Consider the following 21,520-nt stretch of genomic DNA (forward strand, 5'->3'; position numbering starts at 1 on the left):
ATCGCGGGAGGCGGGTGTGCGGGGCCTGACGGAGCGGTGATGGCTACAGCTCGTCTGCGCAGGCTCTGGTTTGTGTGTAACATTGCAGAAGCCACCTACCTTTAAAACAAGGCAAAACCCCCAAACAAACAAAAAACCACACCGACATCATAACTGGTTTGTTTTGTGTTTTTGCTCTTCCCTGAGAGCCTGGGAGGGAAGAGGTCGGGGACCCGTGGCACAACTCACAAGCGTAGTTTGGACTCCTGTTCTCAGTAGCAGTAGCAAAGGTGGGTGTTGTTACTCTTTAAAATTATAGTGAAGGCATTACTGGCCTATTAAAATTACAAACAAATAATTGCAAGGGGCAATAATCACTGTTTGTGCTTAAGAGCAGCAGAGTTCAGCCCACGTTACGCAGCGCTAGTCGGAGGTGCCGGTGGCAGCTTTGCCAGACATTGTCAACTACGAAATAATAAACGAGGGGGATTTTGAAACTGTCGTACAGCAGCAGGAAGTTGGTATCGGCTTAATCTCCTGTTGTCGTGTCGGTGTTACTCCGATGTGATAGAAATACTGATAGAACGTGCTTTGGAGGATGTGGAAATGCGAGTGAGATTTTTACAAGGCTCCCTGTCTCAGTTGTTATTTATCAAAAGTTAACAGCGACTCTGATCCTGCCTGTGCCTTGGACTTGCCCTGCCAATTGTGGTTTTGTCCAGACGCTTTTCTGTGTGCAGCTGGGACTTCTTTTCTCCCCCTTTCTCTTCCCTGTCCCTGGGGGAGACCCGCAGGCTGTGAGGAGGGGGGTGACGCGGGGAAGCAGTGGAGCTGCTGTTAACACACGCATCAAACGAGCAAACCAGAAAAAATGGATTTTTTTCTTTTCCAGTTCCTTTTTCTTTTAGCTGTCTTGCTCGTCTTTTACATCATTATGAGTTAAATTACTATACCAAGTTTACGTTTAGATTGACCCTTTCACTGTGGAATTCTTACTGTTTTCTTAAATCTCTGTCGGTGACCTAGTGTTCACTCAGGGGCAGCCCGTATGGCACCCACGGGAGAAAATACAGTCCACAGTCTTGATAACGAGGGTGTCAAGTAGGGACTGTTGGTGCTGTCGTGCTGAGATACATCTTGATCTGAATAACCAGGCTGCTCAGGTCATCTGGAGACAGCATTAAGGGGAAATTACGTCTTTGAAAGTTATGGCTCTGGTTGAAAGAGGAAGGTAGATGGGAGGTGACCTGTACGAAGTAGGTGTGAGTTGGGTGCCATCTGTTGGGCAGGTACCTGATTATTCACTGTGTTTGTATTTCAGGAGAACAGGAACTACCTCCCCAAGGGTGATTGTGCAGTTTCCTGCAGCATTAGAAAGAATAACTTTTATTTCGCTCCTCTTCCCAAAGGGAAGTATCCCTAAGAGAAAGTATCACTAAAAGAAGATTGATTTCACTCTGCAAACGTTCTGCAGTGATGTTAATGTTGCGCAGGTTGAGTGGGTTTGCAGAAAGCTGGTTGATTCTGGCTATATTCTGCTCTTTGGGAGTAGCGTGTGTCGTGATTCAGAATGCATTGTCTCCAGCAGCTGGCACCTTCCCATCACTTCATATTGACGAATTTCACGGGACTGTACCTGCTGTAAGGCAGTGTCTCACCCCAGCGGTGCATGCTGTGCCCTGCAGAGGAGCTTCAGCCTTGGGACCACCTTCACGAGCGGTCATGGGGAATCTGAGCACTGATGCTGTGCGGGCACAGTGAGCACCAGAGCTCTCTGCCAGACGGTGCTTGCGGCCCGTGAGCACAGAGGCAAAGATTTTCACTCAGGTGCACGGCTTTGATCCGTGGCCTTGCAGAGGTGTCAGGGTTGGTTTGTATTGAATAACTGGGTTTTGCGTCCTCCCACTGCTACCCTGGCCATAATGATGAGGGAGGGAGGTGGAGAGAAATCCCCTGGTGACCCAGATCTGCTCCGTGGGCCGTAGGTGGAGCCATCGGGATGTGAGTAACTGGCACTGACCTCCTTACGAGGATGGAGAAACGGGGCAGAGGGGTGGTGCGGGAGGATGGCGTCCTTCTCTGAGTCACCAGGACCTCGGCCTCCCAGGCCCACTGCCGCAGCATGTGTGCAGGGGGGTCCTCTTCTGCTGGGCGGGGTGGTTCTGTCTGAGCTCACGGTTGTCGGGGACCCCATCATCTGCCCCTTGGCTGAGCCAAATGTGTAGGAATACAAATAAAGGGAGCGCTGGACCCGGGACCCATCCAAAACTCCGGCTGCTGTGAGATTCCTCCAAGAAAAATACAAGAATGCTGCAGCAAGTCAATGTAGCGATAATGTGTCTCCACATTAATCTCCTCGTCTCTAGCAGCGAGAGATCTGGCTGCAGCTCTGAGGCGTAACTGCTCGTGGCCCTCCGGAGCTGCTGTCTGTGCATCGTCACGTAGGCTGGGGAAGGGCTTGCGAGGGTCCTGCGTCCAGCAGTTGTGTCAATGACAATCGCTCACGGAAACGCAGCACGCTTTAGTTTTGCTTGCAGAAAATTATTACAGTTGTACCGGAGATATATTTCCCAATTTTGTGAATAACAAACACCACAGTATTTTGGGCATCCAGAATCCATTAGCATCACTGAAAATGTCTCACTTATTTCCTGAATGACAAAGATAATTTAAAAAAATAATTAAAAAAAAAGGAAAACAGACAACCAAACTTAACACTTAGTCATTGCAAATGATACTTTTTGCTAAACTGGTAGAAGCCCAGCAGGGTTTTGGTGACTGGCCCTGGGCACGGCTATGCCCTTCCCTGGTTTGTATTTCTACTGTGTGTTCCAGTCATTTGCTGCTTTTTTTTTTTTGCTTTTTTTCTGAATTTATTCTTTGTCCTCCTAGTGTGGATTCTTCCTGCCCTCTACCCTAGAACTGTCTGTACTTGTCCAGAGAGTGGTGCTTCAGGAGGCCGGGTCCTCTCGGATCTGCAAGGCCAGTGCAGATAGCCGCGTTTCAGCTGGAGTTTTGTTCGCGAGATTATGGCCCAGTGTCTTTTTTTATCAGGAGTCTTAAGTGCTAACAATGTGCAAAGTAATAAATGTAAGTAACAATGCTTGTTCTGATTTTCCCATGATTTCTCTGCTCCCGGCAGATTTCCTGTGCTGTGAAGTATTTCTGTCTGGATGCTCATTTCTTCCCATGCAGTGCGATGGAGCAGAGGTGGGCGCGCACAGAGGCGTGGGGGACAAGCCCCTGCCCAGCACATTTCTCTTGTGCTCGCAGAGGAGCTGGTGCAGCCTCTGCAGTGAGCGAGAGGTGACGGTGCTCGCTGCCTGCGTGTGAGGGTGAGGTCCCCTCCCAGACCCCGGCAGCGCTCTCCGGCTGCTTCAACACGTGGAAGAGACGGGTGAGGAGGCTTTGCCGAACGTCGGGTCCAAGAGACCCGCGGGCAGACCTGCACCTGGCCGTCACCCCGCACTGCAGGTCGCCTCCTCCCCTTTGAAGGAGGGTAGCAGGGTTCCTGGATGGGGTCGGCCTGCTGCAGGCTGCTGGTGATGAGACCTCTGAGAAGCATGGGTGGTTTCACCTGGCAAGTTCTCTTTTGGTTTTGGTGCTCATATGAGGTAATAGCTTTTAGAGCTTAGGAGGCTGAAATCGGTGCACAAACAGTGGCAGCCTGAAGTCCTCGTTCTGCTCCACCTCTCCCTCATCACATGCTGCCGCTTCTCATGGTCTGTTCTCATGGTCTGCTGAGAACCAGTGGCTGCAGGACCCCAGTCCACGCGTCCCCCAGCGCTCAGCACTGCGTGTTAACACCTCAGAGCTTTGGGTCCAGCCCGTCGAGATTTTTCCACTGCACCTGGGGAAAGTGAGACTGTGACGCTGTACTGAGCAAAGGCTCAGGAGACCCCACGGAGAAGCTGCGGTGGTACGAACTGTCGGGGTGTAGCGGCACGTGGGTGATGTCAGTGGGGCGGCGCGCGTGGGGAGCCGAGGGGCAGCACCGTCAGCTGCTGCAGTGGTACTGTTGTGCCGTGACCTGTACTTTGCCATCGGTGGTACCAGGCTGGCGCATCCGGCACTGCTGCAGGATTTCATCTCCAAGAGCCAGCTGAATGAAGCAGTTGCCATGGAAACCATGGCTTTGGTTCCCTTGGCAACCAGCTGGGGTTCCACACAAGCAGAAGGAGAGGTACCGCTATTGCTTCTGCTGATGGCCAGATCCTGCCCGGTGCTGCCGGGCCTGCTGGCAGGAGCTCGGGTCCAGCAGGTCCCGGGTGCAGGAGCGGGTCCTTTGCAGCCGTGCTGTAGTGGGTGCTGTCACCTTTGCTAGCGCAGGCTAGCGTGCACGCTCACTGTGGAGGCTGGGGACACCCGCCTGATGCCATGGGGAGACCCGGCTCTCAGGGTTCCTCCTTTCATGGGCTCTCCCTTCATCGCAGCAGGTCGGGTTGGACTGAGGCAAGAGATTTCTCTAGATGCTGAGCTTTAAACAAACTGCACCTGAAGAACTTAATAGCAAATTTAGCAAGGTTCAAAGTAGGAAAGTCCAAATTGATATAACTAATGCAAAACTCCAAAGTCCAACAGGCGAGCGGGGCACCTCTGCCAACAGAGTTGTGGGGCTTGGGCTGTCTGGGGACTCCAGGGTGCTCGGCACCCCTCTGTCTTCTGGTGTTCCTGGTTGCAGCATTTGTGGAGACAGGCTGGTGGAGCAGTGATGCTGTAGATGTGCTGCAGCACGGCAGTCCCTGCAAGGATAAGATCCTCTTCCTTAGGGTTTAGCCTTTTTTTTCCTCATTATATGTAGGAATCAAAGCTCTGTATGGCAGTGGAAAGCCTGCCCGTCTGGGTCGGGTCTGAACGGCACGGTCTGAATCCCGCAGGAGGGATTGCTGCTCGGGGACCTCCCCTGGCCCCGCAACTCCCGGCTTGCTGCAGCGGCTGCGATCCCAGGAGCAAAGGGTTAAAGAATCTGGTTCAAAATTGCAAATCGCTTTCGTGATTGCTCATTGATGAGGAATTTTTCATCAGTGAACACCACGCAATAGAACAAACACAACAGCTGAAATAGGTTTTTGGAAAAGCTCATAATTGAAAGTGTGTTTTTAAATTGCTAATATAATGTTTATAAGGGCAGCTTTTCAATAAGACCTTTTAAACCTCACTAATGCCAACTACAGGGCTAACGTTATTCTTGAGGCAAGCACAGAGAAGGCATTGGGGGCATTATTTTCAATCTTGACATAAGAATAAGCAATTTAATTACAGCCAGCTATAAAATGGAAAATTCTTTACAGTGATAAATGACGGTCGCTGTGTAGTGACAACAGTAGTTCGTGTCTGTTTGTTTACCAAATAACGGCAAGTGGGATGCACACAAGGACCAAAAAGCAGCTCTGAAACAGTGAGAAGAATGGGCACAAAGGAGCAAGACGTTACAACCGGTATTGCATCAGGTGTTTGCTGTCACTGCAGTTGTGCTGGTCGTGCTTTAATAATCCACGTGGGTAAAGGCTGCTTTGAATCAGCTGACAGCTACGTGTGAAGGAGGAAAATCAGACACTCACGGGGAGCAAAAGCAAACCCATGTATGGATTTTAATTTGGTCGCTGCTGTTTAAATAGAAGGTGAAGGGACTCTTCACCGCGGCCCTTGCCTCCTTGTCCCCGTTTCCACCTGCATGTGGCAGCAGCAGCCGCTCTGCGCAGGAGAGGGTCCGTCAGAGCCGGCTCCCTGGCCCTTGGTCCCCTCTTGGCGTTGCCCAGCAAAGGACTTGCTCGTGGCTTCAGAGTCAGGCGTGTTTTCCCTGCGACCACTCTGGTACTTCATATTACACACATGCTGAAGTGTGTGGCTGTGTGGTTAAAGTGCCTTTTAAATACAGCTTTCGCGTTCCAAATTGTTCTTGCAGGGATACTGATCCCTGCAGCAAACGATTACCGTGCGCTTTATTTGGCCTCAGCTCCCTATTTCAGGTGTGGTTAGGAGTTAAACTGGGAGAACTGTAAATGTTCAGAGTGAAATGATCAACTCATTTTCACCAGAACCAGCCACTGATTTGCAGAACTTCACAACTGTCAAAAACCATGGATGGATTCAGATGATAATGAGGAAATACGTGATTTCTTCCCGGGGTAGCTCAGCTTCCCCCACCTCAGGGTCAGGGCTTACTGGATCTTTTAAGTGCTGCTCTTGCGGAATTTTTTGAAGTGCATCGGAATTTTTTGAAGTGCATAGAAGTGAAAAATAAATCAGTTGCGATTCTCGCCGTAGTTTCCTCACACTGCGGAGTAAAAGTTGCCTGGGCAACCCGGGCTTCCAATTCCTCGATGTTAAAAAAAGAAATCCTACAGTCATCACTGCACACACATAAGGAGGAGAGTCTGTGCTGAATTTTATTCCTTGGAAAAGAGCAGTCTTGGGGGGGGGGGGGTGTGCGTCTGTTGGGCTGGGGGAAATCGCACTGCCGCCTTTGGTACACGTGGGTTGTGCTCAGATCAAGTCTTGCCGGGTTTGGGTTGTGAGTGCCCAGCTGCTTTGTACGGAACAGAGAACCAGCGGGGAGGAGGAAGGGGCACTGGGTCTGCTCCCCGGCTCCGCGGTGTCCTCTGTGGCTTCCCAGACCACAGCATCGTGCTGCGCACGGCAAGGGACCTGAGCCTGGGGCAAGCCCCGCAGCGGGCGCGCTCGCCCACGCAGCAGGCTTTGCGTAGCACTTTCCCTGGATGTGCGCAGATCCTCATCCTCGCCAGGGACTAAGTCTGTGACACAGCGTGAACCAAGGCTAAGCGTGAAACTCGCAAAGCACATAACTGCCTATCAGGAGGGAGCTCAGCTGCTTTTTTTTTTTTTGTAATTGTTTCACATTCAGATAATTCAAAGTCAAATAAACTTTGAAATCACACAGATTTTCGTCTCTCTCAGCATCTCCCAGCCCGAAGTTGCAGCAGATGCAGAAGGGAGGGGAGCAGAGGGTTTTAACAACAGCATTTGAAGTCTAGCTGCAAAGCCAGGGCTGGAATAGGGACTCCAAGCCCGGACGCAAGGACTGCCAGCCGTGGGCTTCTGCTGGAGCACAGCTGTCCTCAGGCCACATTGTCTCTGCAAGTGCCTGTCCTGTCACCCTGGGAGAGGGGACTGCTGCGATGAGAAAGGAGCCCACTGGTGGTCCTGCGATGCCCGGGTGCTTGTTGAGCTGCTTGGTGTGTGGCAGGAATTTTTGGTCAATTGATTCCAATTATGAGGTTGGGCTGGTTTGGTTTTTTTAATACCAGAGTGTTTCAGATTCAGCTTAACCTTGGGAGGAGGAGGGACTCCAGCTGCCTCGGTCACATCTGCCAATATCGGCAGCAGCGAAGGTGTGTTTTGGTGAGCCCTCTGGCCTGCTAGCTCGTTTCCTCCTCCGACAGGCAAAGCCATTCAGTTCGAACTCTCCTCAGGGTTTCTCACCTTTTGGTGCCACCATCCTTAAAATAGTGACTTTCAGAGACCTGGGGGACTCCAGACCTGTCCCCTGCTGCAGGGACCACATGCTGAGAGAAACAGCAAGACGCTGCAAGGGAAAGCAGCATCTTCTGGGGAGGGAATTCAGGAACAAGGGTTTGAGTCTTCACGCCTGGGTCAAACCTGGGGATGGGTATCCTTCAGGAGCTTGGCAGACAGCTTAACCATCACCCCAGGTACCAGCACCTTATCGGAGCCCTCGCCGTTGCCGTTCCCGGCGGCCGGGGATGTGGGTGGTGGCAGTTACAGACCTGCAGCTGTCCCAGACACATGCGTCTGCCTTCATGAAATTTCAGACCTAGAAAGACAGATGGTCAGGCATTTGTATGTATTCCTTTTATTGAAATTTCGTTCTTAACTAGTTATTTTGTTGTATGTAGTTTCAGGGCCCCCTCTGCCCGTTTCAGCTCTAGCCTTATGTGCCAATTCTGTTGGAAGATCCCAAAGGTTTGGGTTTGGTGGAAGGAGTGTCTGTGTGGCTGCTTCTTATTTTAAAACTGCTCTGACTTTTTTTTTTGTATCGCGTAGGATCTATTGTGATACTGCTGCTGCTGTAAGAAATTCCTGTTTTAGAAAAAATGTACTGTAGGCCAACGCATATCTCTGAAGGTGTTTTCTGTTTGAGAGTAGGTAGGCGAGCAAAGTCAGAATGAGTAAGGTTTGGCTGTGGCTGGGGACTTTCTGCTGACTGACGAGAAAACCTGGCACCTGGTGTGGGCAGGATGATTTGCAGAATAACCTATTGGCAGGCAGATGCCAGATGGCCGTCTGTCCAGGGGGCTCCTGGTTATGCTGATCAGAGGCGACACGGGGAGATGTGCACCCACCCTCTTCCATACCGGCCACCGGTGGGAAGAAGGACCAAGGCAGGAAGGTCCCTACTCCCTGTACCTCTCCAGCAGGTTCCTGCAGGAGATGGGTGCCCACTGCTGCACAGGAGCTGGCGGGTCAGGGTCGAGTCTGTTCCTGCTCCCAGGCTTGGGGAGCTGGCACCCCAACAAGCCGTGTCCCAGTGCAGGAGGGGCCGGCGGTGCAGGGGGAGGCAGAGCCCACGGCGCCGGGCTTGGGCTTGGAGCAGCTCCCCGTCCCAAAGCCCGTGCAGGGGGAGCAGTACACCCGGAGAGCGACAACGAGCTCCCTGGCCCCGCTCACTGGGAGACTCACCCTGGTGCTTGCTAAGGGTTTGCCTGCCTTTTCAGTAATTAAAAGTTTATAACTAATTACCAGCCTCCCTCCCCACAGCCTCATAGTTGTGCTTTCCCCTGGTGCTGGGAGTCCTCTCACAGCAGGGAAGGGAGCCAGATCTGCTTGACTATGCTTGTGCTGTGCAGGAAACGGGTGCTGAGCCTGCCTGGATTTCTTTCTGACGCTTCCTGGAAAGCTGTGGTACCGTAGTCTGTCCTTTCGTCATCGTGCCCCGTGAGTAACTGCAAGGAGAGCGCGTTTGGAGAGAAAACACTGCAGAGGGGCTGGGCTCGCTTCTGTATGCAGCAATGGTAATCTCAGGCTTTCTCCTACTTACTGCTTTCCTGATTAGATAGTAAGAGGGAAGACAGTCAGACGAGTTCTCTTCTTGCGTATTTAGACCTGAGCACAGGCACGTGCACCTTCCTCATTGCCCTCCGTGTCCCACCCACGTCCCTTCGGCTGCGGGGAAGTCAAAGCACGCGCGCAGTGTTACCGTGTTTTCTGGGTCAGGCAAAATGCTTCGCCCGCACTCAGTAGGATAACAGACGTTAAAACGGGCATACGGATTTTGGCTTTGCCATGTGTGGATCTGAATGCCGTCTCTGGGCTAGAGGTCAGTGCTGGTGCAGTGCTGGGAGTCCCCGGAGTCCTCGTCCCCACGTACCTGCGTCGCCTGCACCAAAAGACCTCCCTGCTGCCCCAGTGACTCCTCTCACTGTAGGTTATGGGGTCTGCTGGGGTGTCCCAGTGTAAAACCTTGCCGTGTCTGCTGCCTCCTTACGAGTTAGAAAGCAGCCAGAGGGACAGAACTGCCCCTTTGCCTGAAAACGGTCCCTTTCGAGAGGCTTTTAGCAGGGCTAAAGCCAGCTGTGCCAGGAGGCAAAGCACCGCCTCCTGGAGAGGAGTTGTCTCCATTTACACGTCTGGAATGATTGTGCCCTGCTAATACGCATTGTTTGGCCATTTTAAAAATACTTCCTTTTTTTGTTATTATCAGGACAAAGGTACCTTTTTTTTTTTTGGCATTTTACTTTTCTATAAGAAGACGGGAGCTACCCTGTCCTTGTGTTGGCTTAGGCTGAATTAAAGGCCTGGCTGAACAGGCTTTAATGTTATTCCTGGCTAACTTTTGAGATAAAAACCAAGCAGAACCACTGAAGCGCATGAGGTCAGGTTCTGATTCCAGTTGTCCTGGAGAATTTGAGAGAGAAATAAAGAGCACATATTCAGGAGATCATGAGTCTGATCCTCTGCCGCTCTGCTAAGGGTAAGGTTTGCTTTTAAATTCAGTGCCTGCCTGCAGCGAGTGAAGAAGAGCATCCGTGCAGGCTCTGTGGAGGTCTCTATAGCTGGTATTTTCAAAGTGTGTACGTGATGTAGATTCCCAATGGCGAAACTTAACTTTAGAAAACAGACAGGCTATACATGGTTTTGTGGATTTTACTTATTTTGTCTCTTTTACGCTTACAGTACGTACTGACCTGGGCTGGGGGACAGGTTCTCTATCCTGTTACTATTCAGTGCTACACTGGCTTAAAATCTCATAAACCAGCACCTTCTGTGGAGGTCAGCTATTGTTTTTCTGCTGCGCTGCTCAATAATTGATCCCCATCAGATCTATGTGGTTTATATTTCCCATTAATAGTACTGGGTAGTGTTTGGCATTTTTGTGTACTGTGCGGACTGACGCAGCATCTCTTCCCTCCCCGGCCGATGAACGTATCAGAATTCCAACGCTGAGCGGGCATTAGCAGCAGAGGAGGACACACACTGTTCCTTCGCATTTGACTGCAGGATCTCCCCCAGGATGTGGGTATTGTTGCTCTGAGCCGCCTCTGCTAGGTCAGGAGCTCTCGGTGTGGTGTGCGTTGCTCAAAAGCTAGTTAATACTTGTGCTTTTTCTTTTCTTCTGACCATGTAAAAGTTCCCTCTCTCTCCATGATTTATGTGCTGGTTCTGGAAATGCGCCGTGGTTTTGTGTAGACCTACTTGGGCTTGTGTGCCTGAAGCTTGTCTTTCTTCCCCAGCTACTGTCGGTTGGTTTAGTAAAAGATACTATCTCTTCCTACGCGCTTTGTCTTTGAAATACTTCAATATGTCTGTGGTTTTATCTTCCCGCATCAGAGCAGAGTTTTCTGCACGGGGTTTCTGTCTTTGTGCGAGGATGTGGGGGATTTTCCACCGTTCTCAAGCTGTGGGCCAGCAGTGGGTTGCTGTGCAGGAGCACTGCTGTCTGTGTAGGTGCTTCCTGTCCCTAGGGATGCTTGGGAATAGATGGATGTAGTAAAACTCCCTAGCCCCACTCTCCAGGTGGCTAACTCACCATGGTCTTGTGTCCTCTCGCCTGGCGATCAGAGGGAACTGCACCCATGTCCCTCCCTCCACACCATCCCACCAACCTGCCATGAACCCTCATCCTCTTCAGGGATTCCGTAAGGCTGCTGTTGGGAACTGAGTTCTGACCCCTGTTGCTTTCAGCTGACGTTGAAGTGCAACAGGGAACGCCCTTGGACTGAAACAGAAGAGAGGAGTGGACACAGTCCCGGGTTATGTTGCTGCACCTCCAACAATCCCTGTCTGGACCTCAGACAGTCTGCCTCATGGTCCACGAGTGCTCTGCACCCTTGAGTCAGGTCCACAAGCACTCTGCACCCTTGGGCCAACAAAAGGCACAATTTGTTGGTGTCTTTACAGAGGTTCTTTCTTGCCAGTGTTTGCACAACTGTAGTGTCAGTGTCCCGTGTTTCGTTCGGGAAGTCAGCAGCGTGGAAGCGCTGTGCTGGGAAGGGTCTGGCTTCCACATTACAGATACGAGTCATAGTTCAGTACTTTTGATTCTTAATTTTTCAGTTCTGTTGAGAGTGAAGGAGGAAGAATGCAGGAAGAAGATTTCCGTTTCTGTCTTTAGAGTGGCAGAAATGCTTATTTTCAGAGAGAAAGCCTTACAGCTTTTCCTGAGGAGTTCTAGGCTTTAAACTTACCCCTGGAGTTGGAGGGACTCACACCTGACGTGGCAAAGCATTTCAGTTTTGGAGGCTCATCAGTTTTCCTTCAGAAGGCAGAAAGCAGTTGGCCAAAGTAACACTTTAGGTTTTCGTGGCCAGCTCTTATCCTTTCCCTTTCTGCTTGAATTGGAAAGGCGTAACTATATCTGAGCACGTTTTACACCAGTGTAACTGGTAATAAAAAAACCCGAGCTATGGGCATGGGCATGACCAGGTTAGTGTAGATTATATTTGTCTTTGTTCTCCTTATATTTCTTTTTCTTCCCTCTGTTTTCAGACTTTAAAGAGGAAGGAAAAAGAATATGAACATGAGATGGAGCGGCTGGCAAGAGAGAAGATTGCTACCCAGCAGCGACTGGCAGAATTGAAGAACGAGTTGAGCCAGTGGATGGACATCTTGGAGATCGACAGAATTATTCGACAGACAGTTCAGCCAGAGGATGACCAGGCATCTACCTCGACAGCATCAGGTACCCATAGTTTTTCTCTTGTAATCACCACTGTACCTCACTGACACAGTTACATAGTGGTGGTGGGGATCTTCATTTAGCACCATCAAGGTTTCTTTGCATTCAGAATAAAGTAAAAGGTTTTCAAGTGGTTTGTAATCATTGAAGGTGGCCTAATAACATGCTGCCGCTTGGGTAAAGTAAACTGAGAATCATGCATCAGCGTTAGGTAGGTACAAAGTGCAGGTCTGCACGTGCAGTCTGCTGGTACCTCACATGGAGCTCCCTGCTTTCAGAGCTTAGTTGTCCTCTTGGATAACTGCATCCCTGCTCATTAGAACTGAGTGGTGTGTGAGCATCCCAAGGTATTTGTGTGGATGCGGGAGGGTGTTCAGCCATGCAGAGAAGAAGGAATTGGTACAGGAAGGATCACCAGATTGTTTGAACAACTTAATGAGCCTTCACGTTGTGTGAAGAGGATTCACAGTGAAGATGAAATGATACTAACGAATATCTGGCGTGCTGTTCCCAGTAAGACGTTTCTGTGGGATAGGAGAGTGCATGCTTTTCTCCATACCAGTGCTGTGCAGCAGGAAGAATAGGCAGTCCATGGATGTACAGTGCTTTGCTTTCCAGAGATGAGGAGGCTGTAGCAGTCTGTAACCATTTGCAGCAGTTCCTTCAGATCATGACAGCATTTGCTCTCGGCACTCCAGGCAGACGATACGGCGGGGTCCAGGAAGGGAAACCCGAGTTTTTCTGGTTCACTCAGGCTTGTATCAGGCTCATCACCTTTGCACATACTCGCAGACACCGAGCGTAGGCTGATGGAAGTTGAGAGTAGGAGCGCTTTGTCAATAGGAGTGTCAGCCGCTCACCTCTCAGCTGGCCTCTGCTGAAAATCATGGCTTCAAGCTACTACTGACCAGAGAGCTTGCAAAAGGGAAGTGTCTTCCCTGGTTTTCCTGCTGCTTCTGTATCTTCTGAGATTTTTCTCTCTGCTGCATGGCTGCCTTTAGAGCTGACAGTGCAAGGTGCCCTGCTCGTCTTCCTGATCTCCGCAGGGTCAGCACGTTCCTGCATTGCTTCGTTAGTTCCTGGGCTGGACAAGAGTCCATTTTCCAGAACCAGAAGAGGAACTTGCTGCCATGTTTCTCCATGGCTGTTTCCTTCCTGCTCTGGGAGCAGACAGGGTGGTACCGATCGGTGGAAAACTGGACAGGAAAGGAAACCTTGTTCCTCTTCCCAGAAGGAGCCCTCTTCAGCCCATTCGGAGTTCAGCCCAGCTGCTCTCCTCTGCCTCTGCTGGCGTTGCTTCCCCTCCCTGCCGAGCGAGATCTCTCCGCCTGTTGTGAGCATCCCTCTCAAGCTGGGGCTTCGAGCTCGTCCCACCTGCCTGGCACCGGGTCCTTGGCCCACAAGCAGAGAGGAGAGGGGTTTGCCACCCCACCAGGGCTCGGTGGAGCGTGCCATGCCGTGCCATGCTGTGCCGTGCCATGCCGCCTGCCCGTAGCTCAGTGACTCCTGCTGTTGTCTCTTCCTCCGGTGCTGCCTTTTAGGGAGGCTGGTTAGTCCAGTTCGTGCTCTGCTTTCTTTTTTATGGGAGTTTCTTCCTTTCATTTTTTCCAGAGGGTGAAGACAACATGGATGAAGACATGGAAGATGACAGGCCAGTGAACTCATTACCAAAACTAACCCAGCGCCAGCACCCAGAGCTCCTGAAAGCCGTCCCTTCGAACGCTGCTCCCCACCACCCGGCGGTTCTGCCTCAGCACCTCTCCATCCAGCAGAAACAAACCCCAGCCCACGCACAGCCTCCCATCCAGACACAAGCACTGGTCCAGCCGCAGGCGATCGTCCCCGCACAGACTCACATCGTGGCGGCTTCCACAGTGCAATCGACTGTTATTGCCCACACCGCCACTACCCACGCTTCGGTCATTCAGACTGTCAACCACGTCATTCAGGGTCCACAGACCAAGCACATTGCTCACATTGCACCTTCCACGTCCAGCCCTGTGCAACTTACCACTGCTGCTCAGCCTATCGGCCACATCACTGTGCACCCCGCCACCATCAACCACATGGCCCACCTCGGCCAGCAGCTGCCCATCTACCCTCAGCCCGTGGCCGTCAGCCAGCCTGTGGTGAGCCACATTGCTCACACCATCTCGCACCAGCAAGTGAATGGAACCACAAACCTTGGCCAGCAAGCGGTGATGGCCAAGCCTGCTGTAGGAACCCAAGTTGTCCATCACCCGCAGTTAGTTGGGCAGACGGTCCTAAATCCGGTGACTATGGTAACCATGCCATCATTCCCAGTGAGCACACTGAAGCTGGCCTAGAGGGGATCGTCCGAGGGCGAGGTCTTTGTTGGGAACCTTTCCTAAGCTCCATACATTCCAACCACGTCTGACTCCGCGGGAGGGAGGTGCAGAAAACGCCGAGTGGCAGGACACCGGGCTGGGCTGTCCTCAGCTGCCCAGTCACCCCCTGCCGCTGGCAGCCAGAGACGGGGCCTCTCCGCACTTGAATTTTGCTAATCCGAGGAAACTTCAAAGACAGTTGTTCATGGTGATTTTTTTTCCTTTTATGTGTAATCAGTGGAATATGGATATGATGTTCTTAAGACTTTAATTTTCCCCTTTTATGTGTTGCTTCTTTGTAGAATAAAAATTGCTGATCTCTTTATTGAGACACTGCGTAGAATGGGAAAAAAACATAGAAGTCTATATTTATATATATGTGTGTATGTGTGTGTATATATATGTATATACATATATATATAAATATAACATTTGAAGAAGGCCTTTTGTAAGGTTGATTATTTTGCAGGATTATTAGACAAAATTCATTTTTGGAGGAAGAAGACAGAGTGTCCTCTCTAAACAAGAAACTTTAAGATAGATGGTTTGGTGGACCAGGGTACATACACGGTGACAAAAAAAAAAAAAGTTAAATCATGTTAAAGGTATTTCCCGTCAGTATATTACATTTCAGAAAACCATCTAAAATCACTGTGACTTGTTATGGCATTTTAAGGAAATTCTCTGTCCTGTCTAATAAAAGGAAAAAGAATACACAACCAGACTTCATTTGTCGCAGTTTTATAAATGACTTGATTTTTATAGCTATGTCAAAAAAATAATGTTTTTTATTATTTTAATGGTGGACAATGTTTTGTTTGGATGGTTTTTTTGGGGGGGGGTTGGGTTTTGTTTTGGCTTGGTTTTGCTGATGCAATAACTGATTTTGCAGCGCTCTGTGCATGGCACTCCCCCTTTCAGGATTCCCCCTGCCAGTCCCAAGCCCCCAGGTTTCTCGGGTTCGTTTTTGTTTTGCAGGGGTAGATATTTTGTGCTGGCAACTTGCAATATGTTTATCTGGCCTGATAGAGTGGAACCTGGGACAAGAAGACCAACAGAAATTCAGTAGATTTGCTGCATGGGTTACTTTTCTTAGTTTGTTCCTGAGCTGACCATGTTTTAGTGCGGGAGCCAGTGGGTTAGAGAAGGGGTAGACGTGCATGCCGTATCTTCCAAAGTGCAGGCAGTTTTGACATCTCTTTTTTTCTTAGGGGGGAGAAAAAGTCTAGTCTTGTGTAGGGTAATGGTCTACTGCAGGAGATCAGTGCATATAATGTGTGTCTTACAGACAACAGTGAGACGTGCACCAAAGAACAGCCCCTCATCCGAAGGGCCCCTCTCGTCCATCCCTCGCGGTGGTCAGGGCAGATCTCCCTGAAGCCAGCGGCAGACTTCCGCGGAGTCAGGAGAGAAGGGACGTTGTTGGGCTCTGTGGGTACTCGCCCGCCTGATCGCGGGGTTGCTTAGGGCATGTTTCATTGCTGACTGAATATTCTGGTCCTCGCACCGTTTTGTGTGTGGTACTGCTGTTAATGATCTCTTTTCTGTCTTCCTCTCTTCTTAAAAACAAATACTCCTCAGTCCTTAATGCAGGCCAAGTTCCTGCGGTAGCCAGCGGCCGTTCCCCTTGGGGCAGGATGGGAGGATGGTCCCTGCGTCCCACCAGGCTTGGGAGGAGGAGGCGAGGTGGGGCCGAGCACTCGCAGCTTGGCTGGGCTGCCTGGCTGCCTCTGGTTTCGGGTCGAGGTCTTGCACAGGAAAACAGTCTGCTCAAAATGCCTGTGGGCTCCAGCGGGACCTTTGCCTGGTCGTGCGCTGCTGTGAGCAGTGGCGGAGCTTTAGTTAAGAAAACCTGCCAGTGCCATGCCGTCCGTCCGTGCTGCGGTTGAAGCTGTGCTGGGGGCAGGAGTAAATACTGCAAACAGAGGCGAAGCGTGATTGTGCCTTCTGAGCAGACATGGCTGAGAATCGCATTAAATCTTTATAAAGCCCTGGGTCACTCCATAGTTAACACTTCTTTCTTTTTCTTTTTTTTTTTCCTCACATCCTTGAGCGCAGGAAGCTCTTGCCCATGTTGCTAGCACAGTTCCTGCAGCAGAATGGACAGATCTTGAAGGATTCCTTATTCTTAAACCGCGTTTAAGCAGATCGTTTGTTCTCACTTCCAGTGCCCCGTTAGCACTGTGGGGTCAGCAGAGTCACCGGGGCTCCATCGTCTCCTTGTACCTGCGGGGGCTTCCCCGAGGACGTTGCGCTTTGTGTGCCAGTGTTTTGGAGGACAGCGTTAGGTAGCAGGACAGTTGCTCCTCATCAGAAACTCTTGAAAACAGTATTTGCAACAGGGTCATCTCCCTTCTTAGGAGGAACCGCGTGGCTTTGCCGTCTGTAGCTGCGTTAGGAGGGCGAGGAAGCTTCTTTCTGCCTTTTTTCACTGGTCCAAGTCATAAAATCACAAAGTGGAGGCCAGAAACCTCCTTCCTAGTCGAGAGTAGCTGAGCTCATTGAAGGAGGAGAAGCCCAGCGCGGGGAGCGGGGCTGAGCACACGCGTGTTGGCCGAGACCCCCCTGTCCCGGGGAGCAGGAGCCGCGGGATCAGCCTGCGCGGGTCGGAGCTGCCCTTCTACCTGCAGGCCAGCATGACAGCTTCTTTCTGCGACGGAACCTCTGCTCCCACCGTAACCCCCTTGGCTTCTTGTCCCGAGGTGGGGGCCGGCAGCTGGCGGTGACCATGCATCCGGCTCTCTGTGTTTCCCACAGTGACAAGTGTCTGGGATGGAGAGAAGAGTTCCCGGTTTACTTGACAGAGGCGAATGAGCTTTCTGCTGGATTATTTAATGGCCTTTACTCTACGGAGAGGTGATGCTGCTGACCTCATCTCTTACTCCCTTATGGTTTAAGGGCAACGGTGTCCCTACACTTCTCCTGTACAAATCCCACATCTTTGCTGTTTTTTCTCTCCCCCGGGTGTTCTGTGGTGCCGGTACCTCTGACCGCGTCACCGCTGTCAGCCGCGGCGTGAGGAGCAGCTTGTCCCGCTGGGCCAGCCCAGGAGCTGCTCCAGGCGTCTTGGGTCCCCCCATTCTCATCTGCCTTTTCCAGGGCTGCCAGAAACGTTTCTTTGGGGTTTTCCTGTTTGTTTTTTAAAGTCAGCAAACTCCTTTCTGTTCTGTGGGGAAAAGAGCAAACCGCAGCCCTTCTTTCCCCACGTCTGTCATTCCTGCTCAGAAACTTCGGATTTACGCTAATGCTCTTAGAAATTATGTTCAGTACTGTATAACAAGGGGCACTTTAGAAATGTCTCTCCTCCTTTGATATATGTGTTTTCCCTATGGAGAAAGCTATATATAAATATATATATATATGTACACTTTGGGATTCAGAAGATCTAATTTGTCCCAAAAAAAAAATAATCAATAAATACAAAGTTTACAAGAAATCTCTTCTGTTGTTGAATAATATCAGTTACTGGTAACTGTACCACAGAAAAAAAATAGCGAATGGGTTTTTGGTGTAGTATTTTTGAGAAGGCTTTTCTGTCCCATCAAACCCGGCTCGGAGCCCGTCGGTTAGCGGGGATGCTCCCACCGAGGGCAGGCTCGGGGTCTGTCACCAGCGGTGCTTCCCGGCCCCCCGGCCCCTGCTCCCCACGGTTCATGTCACGCTGCCAACAGCAAAAAAACGTGCTCAGAAGCTTGTTCTGTGCTAAAAACTTCAGCCAGCGCAGTTGTGTTTGTTAGAAATAAACACCAGCAGGTCTGTGTGAGCAAAACCCCTCGGGCGGCTGCAGTGACACCCAAAACCACTCTTGTTCCACAGCTCTGCCGGGCCGGGAGCTGGGCTGTGCTGGCCCCGCGGACGAGCAGTTTTGCTCCTGGGGGCCCAGCCTGGCCGAGGGAGCCCCCGCGGCTGCGCAGAGCCGGGGCGGCTGCCAGGAGGAGCGGGCTGGTGGCCGGGCACCTCTGCCGCCTTGCTTTGGGCCACTTCCCGCTCTCACCTGCCGAGTGCAGGCAGAGGGGAATAAACCCAAACTGCTACTTTAAAATTATCCTGAAAAGAGTTCTTAGAGCTGACACTTTAGATAGGGGAATGTATTCCTGACCTCACCAGTAAAGATTCACCAGAAGCCTGGAGCTTAGTTTAGGAAGGGAAACGGCCCGATTTCCCACGTTCTCGCCGTGGCTCGCGTGGGCTCCGAGAGGCAGCGGGTCGGGTCGGGCGCCCTCGTGCATGTGTGTGTCGGTGTGCGCGGCTGGTGCCTCCCTGCGCTTCGCTCTCCCGCCGCCGGAGCGGGACCAAGGTGTTGGAAGCGGTGCCGGCCCCTGCTCGGGACTCCCCCGGCTGGGGCCTGTCACCGCCTCTCGCTGCCCGGCATTTGCCGTGGCCCTGGATGGAGCCGCCACTGTCATTTGCTCATCCTCCGATTGCTCAGGATTTCTAAAACTGATCAAAACAGGTGGGGAGGCCGAGGGAGAGGGGAGAGTTTAGAAAAGGCAGATAAATTACCAAAAGTAATTATAACCATTTTTTGCATGGTATCAGGTGGACAAGTGGTAGGAATTTTTGAATTCCCAATTCGTTCACTCCTGTCCTAGTATGGGGTGAGGGATTGCCTTGGCTGGAGCGACCTTGGCATTACTCAGAGCATCAACAGTCTCAGCCGTGCCAGCGCTGCGGGGGACGCGGTGACTCGTGCCCAGGTGCGGTGACAGCCAGGCTCTCGGCGCAGCTTTCCCCGGGGCTGGCGCCTCCAGCGCGGCCGGTGTTCCGCAGCGGTGGCGGCAGCCGAGGGCCACGTCGTCAAGTCTTGACTCACACCTTTCTCAGGCAAAACCCCGCTGATCTCAGGAAAGACTGAGGAGAGACTTGAGGATGCCGCCGGCGGCTGCTGCGGGCCACGGGGCGCGCGGTGCCTCGCGTGCAGCCCAGCTCCCAAAGCTGAAAATGTTGTGCAAACTGCATCATTCGGTAACACAAATCATTTTTATTTGCGTGTAAGCCAGACCATTGCCTTCAGCCTGCTTTTCAGACAAGGCCGCTTTTCTGCTGGTGTTTGATTTGCGGAGCGAGAGGGGACGGACGCGCAGCAGCCGCCGGTGCCCGGGGCAGCGAGTTCCGCCCGGCCGCGGCACGGCCCAGCCTCGGTGGGTTCCAGAGCTGGGCTCTGACCGAAACCATGCCCTGGGTGTTCTTTTGTGTCAGTGACCCACAGGGAAGGAGTCGCGTGCTTTGTTCGTGGTCTGTGTGCGCCCCGAGGGGGGCTGAGCAGTGAGGGGTGGCCTGAGGAGCAGCGGGGGCGGCTGGCGAGGGGGGCAGCACCCCCTTTGCTCGCCCGGGGCTGGCCAGGGCGCTGTGGCCCGCTCGGTCTGTGGGGAGCAGGATGGCAGCCGTTAGGGGGTTGTTCCACAGTGTTGCTGGGTCAGTGGCTCGCAGGCTGGTCCCCAGGCTGGTCCTGGGGCACCGGCACATCCCTGCCTGGCAGCGGGACCAGGTTCTGCCGGGGGCATGGTGGGGGCCGGCCCGCGACCCACCTCTCACAGCCGGGAGCACGGGGCTGGACCCAAAGGGCTACCGTCAGACCTCGGCTTTTGCACCAGGGGTGTCTGTCCGTCCATGAAAACTGGGTGTTGAAGGCAAGGAGGGCTCAGCTGGGCACCCCCCGGGGTCGGGTTTAGTGTCATGGAGCAGAGAGCTCGACGAGGGGGTGTCCCGCCTGCCAAGGCTTCCGTTCTTTCAAAACCGTACACAATTGACCCGGGTAGGAATCCCACCACCAACTAATTGGCGTTCAGCGTTATTTCCGTGCGGGTCCAGCGACCGGCTGGGCTGCTGCCTGCCGGCGTTGGACTACTTGTCTCTTTTTCTTTAATTAAAAGTGGCCTTCTGTAACAAAAGAATAAAAGAAACAAAAAAAACAAAACGTAAAATGCCTTTGAGTGGTGTAGGTGGAGGTGAGACTTGCTGCTCGTGTCGGTATTGGTGTGATTGTCCGTATGCACGCCTGTTTATATACGTATAGACATTCAATGCAAGACTTTATCGTGTCTCCGATTTTTGTATGTGGCCTGTGTCTCTCTTGGACTGGTTTGCATCCTGAGTGAATTTTTTGCATTTTTTTAAAAAAAAAAAAAAAAAAAAAAAAAAAAAAAGTGTGACAATTGTTGTGGGCTGGGTGGGCAGAGGGGCGTGTGGAGCCCTCCCTCGGGCGTGGCGGGGTGGGGGGAGACCTCATTTGCCCGGTGTGAGGACAGTTGGTGCTTTTTGGCCCCTTTGCTTTCTGTGATGTGTACTGAAGCGTCCCCAGCCAAGGCCGGATCAATCGCTGCCCACCTGAGCACGCGCTGCCCCGGCCCCTTCACCTTTAGGCACTGGCTTAAACTCAATTACCAGGCAGCTGGGCCCGGCTGCGAGACGGCGTGGGGGGGGGCAGCTGCCGGGCACCTCCCGCATGAGGCTCCTCTGAGACATCGCATCTGTGGGTTGTCTCCAGTGAGCAGCTGTTCGTTTCAATCTTATTTTAATTCTAAAAGATACTGGAATGAGGGAAGGAAAACTGTCATACTTCTGGCCTGTTTTCCGTCCCTTGCTGTCATCTTGGACAGATAAAATTGATTATAACACTGGTTTTAGATTTTTTTCTTCCTTAGTCAAACATCCGTCGTTAGGAACAGATGTTTTGCGTTAAGGAAAATAAGTGAGTTGTGGTTAGGGCCGGCGGCGGCATCTTTCTCTTGCTATTATATAGAGCTTAAAAATAATAATCCAAAATCTGAATCATCAAAATACCAGCACGAGCTCAGCACTGGGTATGTGCAGCCCCGCTCTGGTTTGCGGGGCTGGGGTCGGTGCTGTTCCGCGCTGGGCACTGACGTTCTGACCGAGCCTGGGACGCCGTTTTGCTCCCTCGGTGGGATTACACGGCTCTGCTGTCCATCGGGATCAGGCCTGTTAATTCCCACCCTTTCTTTGTGCTGGGAAAACGAACGTGAGTGTGGGGAGCGCTGGTGGCGGGATGCTGAGCCCTCCGCGGCCCGCGGGG

The 21,520-nt window shown here is 51.9% G+C and overlaps 1 protein-coding gene across 1 annotated transcript in view; it reads left to right on the forward strand.

Moving 5' to 3' along the window:
- Positions 1-15,208, forward strand: part of MNT (MAX network transcriptional repressor) — a 42,763-nt gene extending 27,555 nt beyond the window's left edge. Inside the window, 2 exon segments of the mRNA XM_054208396.1 lie at positions 11,947-12,139; positions 13,748-15,208. Coding sequence (XP_054064371.1) covers positions 11,947-12,139; positions 13,748-14,463 — 909 coding nt within the window. The 3' untranslated portion in view covers positions 14,464-15,208.
- Positions 15,209-21,520: the final 6,312 nt, after the last annotated feature.

This window comes from Rissa tridactyla, chromosome 7 (assembly GCF_028500815.1).
Source record: "Rissa tridactyla isolate bRisTri1 chromosome 7, bRisTri1.patW.cur.20221130, whole genome shotgun sequence".
NCBI lineage: Eukaryota > Metazoa > Chordata > Aves > Charadriiformes > Laridae > Rissa > Rissa tridactyla.